At 37.8% G+C, this 9,637-nt stretch overlaps 1 protein-coding gene across 1 annotated transcript in view; it reads right to left on the bottom strand.

The window, feature by feature from the left end:
• Positions 1 to 3,179: 3,179 nt before the first annotated feature.
• The window catches only part of LOC138703519 (aminopeptidase N-like), a 37,201-nt gene continuing 30,743 nt past the window's right edge, over positions 3,180 to 9,637 (bottom strand). Inside the window, exons 11-13 of the mRNA XM_069831433.1 lie at positions 6,613 to 6,756; positions 6,335 to 6,416; positions 3,180 to 3,369 (exon numbers count right to left, since the gene is read on the bottom strand). Coding sequence (XP_069687534.1) covers positions 3,196 to 3,369; positions 6,335 to 6,416; positions 6,613 to 6,756 — 400 coding nt within the window. The 3' untranslated portion in view covers positions 3,180 to 3,195. The remainder of the gene's footprint in view (positions 3,370 to 6,334; positions 6,417 to 6,612; positions 6,757 to 9,637) is intronic.

Genomic DNA, 9,637 nt, shown 5'->3' with positions numbered 1-9,637 from the left:
CTAGACAGTCATGATTTGTCAATAGTCTGAAGGCTGCAACTGCTGTTTTCCTTGGTCTCTGGGGGATTATATCTGGGTTGGAAAGTAGTGTAATCCATTTTTTGTCTTTAGCATCAATAAAATATTAAAATATAAATTATAATCAGAACAACATTTATATTTTAATATTTTATTGATCGCAGCTTATATAAGCTTTTATCCTATTTTAACTTTTTAATCATTTTTGAGTTCATAATTGTTTTTAGCAGAGACTCATAGCTTGCTTATTGTTCACATTGTATCACATAACACGTATGTACAAACCCCCTTTTTTTATATGTATTCCAAGGCATAATTTTCTGAAGATGGCTCCTTCGACCCGAAAATGTTAAAGCCAATAAAATGTGACAAATAATTCCATTATTTGTTATATGATAAGCATAGACGGATCCTGTTCATCCCCAATTCGGTTTAACGTATGTTAATCGTTTTTCTGTTTCCAGTATAGTGATAACTTAATAATTTCGACACTAGAAAAACCTTTACTAATCGAATTAGGCACTGTATACAAATGGTTGTAGTGGTTTCAAAGAATAGCTGTACGTATGCTATTATACGGGGTCCGGCAGAATGATTGCCCCAATTTGAAACATAAATAAAAAAAAGCAACATACATCCCATTCAAAATTTTATTTTTTCATCATACAGAAGAATGCTTGTCATTTTGACGTCACTTTGTTTTAAAGATAATATCGTTCAAGTGCTTGCCCTCACAAGCTATACACTCCTCAAACAGTGACTGTGCGTCTTTCTTCCTCAACAGAGTGTGGCTCTATTATTACAAATTGTACAACAGCACATCGAACAGTAACACACTTTCTGTTGAGAGGTCGCTGATGCATTTCTCGAGGATTTTCTGTGTCCCAATACCGAAGGTTTAGTTTATTGACACAGCCCAACAAATGAAAATGAGCTTAGTCATTACTGAGCACAGCAGCATCACCTGGAACATTTACCAATATGGTCTTGAAAGCATCTTGGCCGTTCAGCCAGTCATGTTGCCGAAGTTCCTGAGCCACCATAACTTTGTAGGGATAGAACTTGAGGACTAGGTGTAAGATTCGTCTGACATTCTGATCAGATATCCTCAATGTCAGAGCATTTTAATGGCGTAATGTCGTGGAGAAGTGATAACAGCATGTCTCACTGCTGCCATTTCTCGGGAGTCCAAATGTTGCAACATCTACCGGATGACTTCTGTTTGAAAGTTGAACCTTTTGTCTGAAATTTCTCACCCATAACAATATAGTTTTCTTATTAGGAATTCTTCCGTGCCGACCTACACTAAAATGAGTACGAAATTGCCGCTGCATTGCAGTCACAGAGTTGCCATTTTTTTAATGTATGTGTGTGTGTGTGTGTGTGTGCGCGTGCGTGCGTGCTTTGGATTTAACAATGAAGTCATCATCCTTCTTGCTTCCCAATATTTTGATGGAAGGTCCACAAATGTCCTGAGAGTTTCACAATTCCATCTCCATGTCCTCTTCTCTTGTGCCCAGTAAGCATTTAGGTGAATTCAGTACTCCAATACGATGGAGGTGTTTACTGAGGCAATCATGACCAGTAATCGATCTAAACATGGCCACGGCAGATTTTCGAGGTAGATCAGGAATTAGTTTTGGATCTTTGAATGATTCTTTCCATTTTGAATTTTGATGTTTTGCCTGTTCGCTGTAACTTATTCTTTTTATGACTCGCTTTATTGTTTCATATGGGAACTTGAAATTTGTTTTTAAGTTGATATAAGTTCCTTTCTTTGCTAACATATCTGCTTTCTCATTACCGTTCAGTCCGCAGTGGGCCGGGATCCATTGGAAGACCACTTTTTTATTTAGCATTTGAATTTGTTTTACCATGCAATGCTCAACAACAAAATTCACCTGTCCACGCCATGATGGTAACTGAAATGGCATGATGGCATGACTTGTACTGCTCAAAGATATTCACCACTCAAGTGCAACTGTCAAGAAACCTGTGCGGCGGCCAATTCAAAATGGAGAGATTTTTCTGCTGGACCCTGTACTATACGTAGATCTAAAATGTTTGATGATCTGTATCTCAAAATTCAAGATGATGTAGTTAAGTTCTTGTTCCAGAGAATGCCACGATTATTAAATGGCTGCTGGGTTATTGATTGTAGTACATAATTTGGACTAGATATATTCTTTCTAGTTTATTTCTGTTGATCACTGACTTACTTCTAAAACTCTGTAAGTCTAATTTTTCCCGAATTTCGAAAACTGTTTATATTTACAAAATGCGTCTGCTGATTGACACCCTGTAATTCTGCAAATGTTTCTATATTTTGTAAATGATGCATAACAGTTTTTAGCAGGGTTATAAAAAGAATAAGACGATATTTTACTCTCTTCTTCAATTTCGTTGAAAACAGTTACAAGGTTTTAAAAGTAAGTCAACGAGATGTTTTTATGTGTAGTAGATGGTCATATTTGACCTATTTTAATGTGTCTCTGAGAGTTCATTTTTACATTATATTCTATTACTGTTAATTACTGTTGTAAAGGTAAAGGTTTCTTCCATTAAAGGCCTACAGGGTAGTGGAGGTCAAGGCTCTCACCTTTTCTAGACAGTTGGTATTAGTAACAGTAGGGATGCCAGATCTATGTGCTTGCCACCTTCACTCCCAAGAAAATTACCCTTGCAATCATTTCTGATAGAGACTGGGTGAACTTCAGTACCATAGTGCAGCCAGAAAGGATTAGATCAATAGAGAAATTCTATGACCTCAATGGGAATCGAACCTGCAACCTTCTGGCTTGCAGCGCAAGCAGAGAGCTTTAGGTCAGTGGTTGTCAGTGCTCGCTGACATGGGTAAAGGATAAGCGAAGTCATCCCATGTGCCCCGTTGTGCAGCAGGAAGAGGTAGAAAGCATACCCGCTAGCAGCTACAAATGGAGCATAGTGCAGTGTGTTCTCCGCGGGTAAGAGACGCTAGCCCCAGGGTGCTCTGTGCTGATGACCGCTGCTCTAGGTTTTTCAATGAAGTGTTAGGTTGAAAATTCAACCATGAGATATCGTAGCTGGTCTCATAGGGTCTAATACTTGAAGGGAAGACAAAGATGAAAATCCATAATATTTTATTGATGTATCCAGTTTATATGTGACAATTTTTCTTGTGTTTGGTACATCAGAGTGTTACTGATTGCTGAGACAACCATGCCCTGCTAAATTGTCGCTGAGCCAGGCCTCGACCTCATCCAGATGCTCCTTGTTCCACTCTATTGCTCTTCTCACCTCTTGGATAATAGTCTCCACTGTAATATGTGAGTATCCCAGCTTCTCCTTGTGATCCTCGTAGAATGTCAGCAACTGCAGCACAAGTCACTTTCTGAACCAACCACACTGAATGACTGATTACTGACCAACCAATGCTTATTATTACAGTGATACATAATTTACATATTGGTTATGTACATTTGACATTTGTTGATCACTAATGATTCGTTATTTTGTTAAATAAACAACTTTACTGTGTTAAATTGACACTAATGTGGTATTTTACCGATTAATGACTGACTATTGGCAGATAATTCCAAACATGATACAAGGAACACATCACGGCAATAACCAAATCACACAACACTTCCACTACCCAGAACATATCACCAACACTAACCACAACTACAGCAACATAGAAACAGACATGGAAATTCTACACATTGAACTGAAAAGCCAGAAACTAAACACACTAGAACAATACGAATTTTTTTTTTATCCAATGTCACCAGGTTGTCTTTTCGACATTTCTGGTCTTCTCTCCTGGCTGTGGCTTAATTGTAACCCATTTCTGAGATTGGGGTGTCTGGAAGGCGGAGTTACATTACCCCGATGATGTGATAGGATGATTATGATAATGTAGTGCCAGGAGAGGTCTTAAATCTAAACTTAACCAAAATTCCAGACCATGGACGAACACAGGAATAATCCCCTTTAAGGAAAAATTCCTGTGCTCTAACCGGGAATCGAACCCGGGACCTCATGAACTACTGGGTGTTCAGTTCAAAATGTGTCATGGCTCGCTGTATGCCGTCATATGGCTAGCCGATGAGCCTAGAGAATTCAATCTTCCTACACTTCCGCAGAGGTGTATAACCTAAGAGGCAGAAAAGTTGCCTAACAAGTACGGCGTTCATTCTGAAGAGTAGTACCGGTACGTACAGTAACGCCGGTAGTGGCAGGAATGTGAACTGTTTGGAAATACGTACTGTCGGGAAAAGGGGGAGAGGGGTAAGACGATTACTTATGTATTTGTTGACATTAACTTCGACGGTCAACATGGACACGGAGCATTTGATTTGTGTTGTGGAATGTTACCGTACGCAACCGATGATAACAAATACCCTGCGTACGACTTGCCGGCGCAAAACACAGTTCGAAAGAGGTTATGGTAGCACACAGACCGTACAGACCGCTATCTGTTGCTACGACGTTCAAGTTATACCGTACACGTTCTCAAGTTCAGATTGAAGAACGCCTTAAATAATAGGCAACTTCTCTAACATATAAGCTGAAACTCGCTTCAAATCGTTGACCCAACAACAGTGACGTCATGACACACTTTGAAATGAACACCCGGTATAGCCAGAAGCTCTGACCACTAGACCATTAGGCTGGTCACAATACGAAATTTATAGACATACAAAAAACACATGCACAATACATTCTTAACACACAGGCTTTTCGACACAACACTACCAATTATAAACATGCCCATACCAAGACAAAAAAATAAAAATAAATAAAATAAAAGAAACCGAAAATAAGCGTAAAACCTTGCAGAAACCAGCCATTAATCAAGGTGAAATACCGTATCAATTTCAATTTAACACAGTAAAGTTGTTTACTTAACAGAATAATGAATAATTGAATCGGTTGGAGCTAAAAGGAACTAAGTCAAAATATGCAGTTTTGGGTTATGCAATAATTTTAACAGTGGATGTCATGCACATCGATTGGTGGAAGAAGGAACTAAGACTTTTAAATATTCTTTTGTCTTCTATAACATAAAATATATACATTTGTGTTATTAGTGGAAGGTTTTTTGATTTTCCTGAAAAATTGTGAAAAGTGACTTAGTTCCTTTTAGCTCCGACTGATTCAATTAATGATGAATAATTTGTTGAGAACGAATGACACATTCTGTAAACTGTGACAAGGAAGTCACTTTATATTTACTTACCCATTCACATATCACTCACGCCTCTAGCTCATTTCTCATCACTTCACCCATATTGTCTCTGCTTCTTTACTACAGGGCTAGGAAAGTGTATGCATTTGCAGACAAATGAAGGGAGGAACAGAGCAATATGTAAACTTGAAGATGAAAGAGAAAATAGATACCATATTTACTTGCGTGATTTCCCCCCCCCCCTTTTAAAAAAATTTGTAGGCGAAAGCTCGAGGAGCATGAAATTACGGCAGAACCACAAAATATCGAGAATAATTTAGTCATAAATAACATCAAACAAATCATGTACTAATCAAATTAATGCTTAATAATAAATAACTACAAATATATACATACAATATGAGTAATTATGAACAATTTTGTGACTTTTCTTTGCACCTTTTTATGTTGGTTCTAATGCAGGTAGCCTGACTTGACTAATCTTGGCGTTCCAAGTCAATTCGTCCACAGCACAATGTCCTATATACAGAATGTCCATAACTAAAATGTCTATTCAAATAAGACCACTAGTCAAAATGTCCGATAAGCAGAAATGTCCATATGTCAGAATGTTCAATACATAGAAATGCCCGCAAGTCCTATTTTTTTTAATGTAAGAGGGGAAATTACGTAAGGAAAATAAAATTCTGAAAAACATTTAATAAAATCTTGGGGTGAGGGAGAAGGGAAATTACGCGAGTAAATACGGTAGCTATCCCATCTATTGTAAAGCTTTGCTAAGTATGAGGTGAGCAGATATTGCCACTACTCTGACATGAGTGAGATCACAAACTTAATGTGAAGTTGTCCTTATTACTGGCCATATAGGCCCACAGAGTAGCTTTAGGGATATCAGTCCCACGAGGCTAAGTGAACTCCAAATCCATATTCCGGCCAGAAGGATTAGATCAATGAAGGAAATCCATGACTCTTTTGGGAATTGAACTTTCAGCTTGCAGTGTAACACATTAATCATGATATAACAGCACACTCCTCACAAACAACTCGTAAAAAGAGCAGAGCAAGTGAGCTAGTTCATTGCACTGAACTGATCGGATCCTTCATTACAATTCACTCACTCACTCACTCACTCACTCATATGATTACCTCATTCAAGCCCTCTTCCGATCTTATCTTGCTTGTCATTGCCGTTAGCAGAGGTATCCAAATTTCTCGAATATGGAAGTAGCTGTCAACAAGAAGATATGTCAGTTACATGGTAGCATTTCACCAAAGGATCTGGGTTTCGATTCTCAGCAGCCGAAAGATGTCGCAGCATGCTTTCAATAAAACATAAATCTCGTTCGATTGTTTACTTACCATTCCATTACTTCACCTCACAGATAAATAAATACTGGTGTTCATAAGAATCACCATCTGGTTACCTCTGTTTAAGTTCGTCAAAATGCTCCACAAAGAAGTTGAATGTCACATTGTGAATCGTGGGACTGTTAGTGATAAGGTCCATAACTCGCTTCCACTGATAGAATCCAAATGGCTTCTCATTGTCCAAGGTCGCATTCAATATCCTGCAAAAATGAAAATCGTGAAGTGTCTCTTGATAACAGATGTGGAGGAAATATAATTTTATTACAGTTACCTTTATATTGCTTTAACCTCAGTTCCAGTGTCCCCTGCTGAGGACACAAATCACATACCGTAGTTACTTAAACTTTTTTTTCTGCAGAAGGATCGGTTTGGTAACAGTTTCTAGTGAATGAAGACGTTACCCATAGATGGCAGAACGTTCTGGAGCTATACACATCTACACATGTTGATTGATCAAGTGATACTGTGTTCTTGAAAATGGCCGACAAGAAGTAGACTTGTTTTTCTGGGCCCGAACTTTGTAAGTATTTTCCTGTAAGTTTGCATTTAATGTAATTTGTAATTAAAGTAGTGATATAAACTCATAAAGGACATAAATAAAAATAAATTGTTTTTATGTATGAAACATAATTTGGCTTTTCACACGAAGTGCCTAAACTTCATTGTCCTCTGTGGGGGACATGCGGATTCGATGCATTAGCAGTGCTTATTGTTTTATTTAACTTGTTTCATTAAAACTTTATTGGTTTTTAAAGATGCCATAGTTGTTTTAAATTACTCTGTGAAAGATTAGAATATTTGTTTAATAAGTATGCTGGTAATTACTTGCTTTATTTTACCTATTTTCAGTTTCGAGTAAATTCCAGAAATTTGTTAATAATGAAGTGGACGGAAATAATAGCGAGATGGAGGAGCTCTCAGATGATGATGACGTCGATGCTGATCCTGATTTTATTATTGAAAATGAAAGAGAAGAAGAAGATGCTTCTTCAGAACCATGCAATGCAGATTGTGGTGGCTGCTCTTCTACTGGCAGAACATTTTGAAAGAAGACAATGGACCTGCCACCTGCTCCTGACCATCAGGATCAGCCGGTAAATGCCCTGAATTTGCACCCCAAGGGTTATGCGAGTAAATATCTTCCTGAAGATATTTTTCATACTGTTACAATGTTTACAAACATGAGATACCACACAGTAACTGGTAAAACTTTGAAATGTACTATTGGAGAAATGAAAAAGTTCATATCTGCAACTATCATAATGTCATATTTGGGCTACCCGAGGATTAGAATATACTGGGGAGAAAAGACAAAAGTAAAGGCTGTTGGAGATAAAATCACCTGTGATAGATATTTCACAATTAGAAAAAATCTCAAACTTGTGGATGATAATGCAGTACCACAAGCTGAAAAGGAGTCCAACAATTTTTTAAAAGTACAGCCTTTGATGCAGTCTGTCTTCAATGGTTGCAGACTGAACCCCAGACCTCCTTCCCTCTGCGTTGATGAACAAATGATTCCTTTCTGGGGTCACTGCCCAGCAAGACAAGTGATCAAATCCAAGCCAAATCCTTGTGGACTTAAAAGTTTTGTCCTAGCTGCCACTGATGGACTTCCTTTAGATTTTTTTATGTACCAAGGAAAAGGCGACCCAATAGTAACAGATGATCATTACAAAGATCTCTTTGTAGATGGAAAGACTGTTATGAAATTTATGGAAACTTTACCTTCTGGATTTACAATGTATATGGATCGTTACTTCACATCCCAATTTCTTTTGGACATTCTGCATAGCGATGCTGACTGTCAGGCAACAGGAACTTTACAAAAGGCAAAGATCCCAAAATGCTTAAAACTTATGCCTAATACTGCAATGCTAAAACAAAGAAGGGGTTCAATAGATCAATCAGTGAGAGGGGATGGCCAGTATTTCAATAGTCAAATGGTATGACAACCGTCCTGTTGTTCTCATGTCGAATAGAGAAGGAGCCAAATCTTTAGACACCTGCTAGTGTTGAAAAGAAAAGAAATAGCCTACATACAGATAAACCGCCGCCTCATTGTGAAAGCCTACAAATACAAACATGGGTGGTGTAGATTTCCTCGACAGATTGATTAGCCTGTATAGGATAAAGGCCGGAACAAAAAGGTGGACTGTTAAAGTTATTATGTTCTTCATAGACTTTGCCATCTGTGCCTCATGGATTGAATATAGGCATGATCAGGCTGCTTTGGGCACACTGAAAAAAAAAGTTTTGGGTTGCCTGTGGTTCAGGGAAGAATATGACAATTATTTAGGCCTAGCAACAGAATCAAATTCGACAACCGAGGATGATTAGGATTTTGAGCCATTGCCTCTCTAACCAAAGTGGTCAAAAGAACGAGTTCCTCATCCTCCGGATGTTTTGCGAATGAGGCATACTCTACATCTGCCAGAATTTCTCCAGCTTGTTACCAGAAATCGCTGTCGCTTCCCTGGATGTTCAGCAAACAAGGCTCGAGTCAGGTGCTCTACTTGCCAAGTATTTCTCTGTGTGCAAGATATCGTAATTGCTTCAAACTTTACCATGAATTGTAAATCCAGTATTCACAAAGTTAATTATTTTTGAGAAGTAATTCATTGTATTCTAATTTCATACACTTGATTTTGTAAACAAGTTTTAGTAGTGTCAATAAGTGTGCATATTTTTTTGTAATAAAATAATGAAACAATAATGACATTTAATATTTTTTAACCTACCTTCTATATTGTACAAGGATTTTTTCTTGTACTGCTTTAACTGATCTGTATTAATATTCCTTTACGATGAATATCCTGCCTTCCTTCGTCAGCTGCATTTTCGTGTCTACGCTGGTGATAGCTTTAACTCGATTGTTGCAGATGTTTCCTTCATAAGCAAGCTTTACCCCCTTCCTGCGCCCTACCTTCTCTCCATTCAAGACAAAGGTCAATGTGCATTATTATTGTGTGCTGCTATATCGAATATCCATATCGAGTTCGGTTTGTCTTGGCCCACCCAATATGTGAAATATTACAATATAAGTAGAAATGAACTTGAGTCTATTAAACTGTAATAAAA

This window comes from Periplaneta americana, chromosome 7 (genome assembly GCF_040183065.1).
Source record: "Periplaneta americana isolate PAMFEO1 chromosome 7, P.americana_PAMFEO1_priV1, whole genome shotgun sequence".
Classification (NCBI taxonomy): domain Eukaryota; kingdom Metazoa; phylum Arthropoda; class Insecta; order Blattodea; family Blattidae; genus Periplaneta; species Periplaneta americana.
The sequence above is the reverse complement of the archived record's forward strand: the minus strand, read 5'-3'. Positions and strand labels throughout refer to the sequence as shown.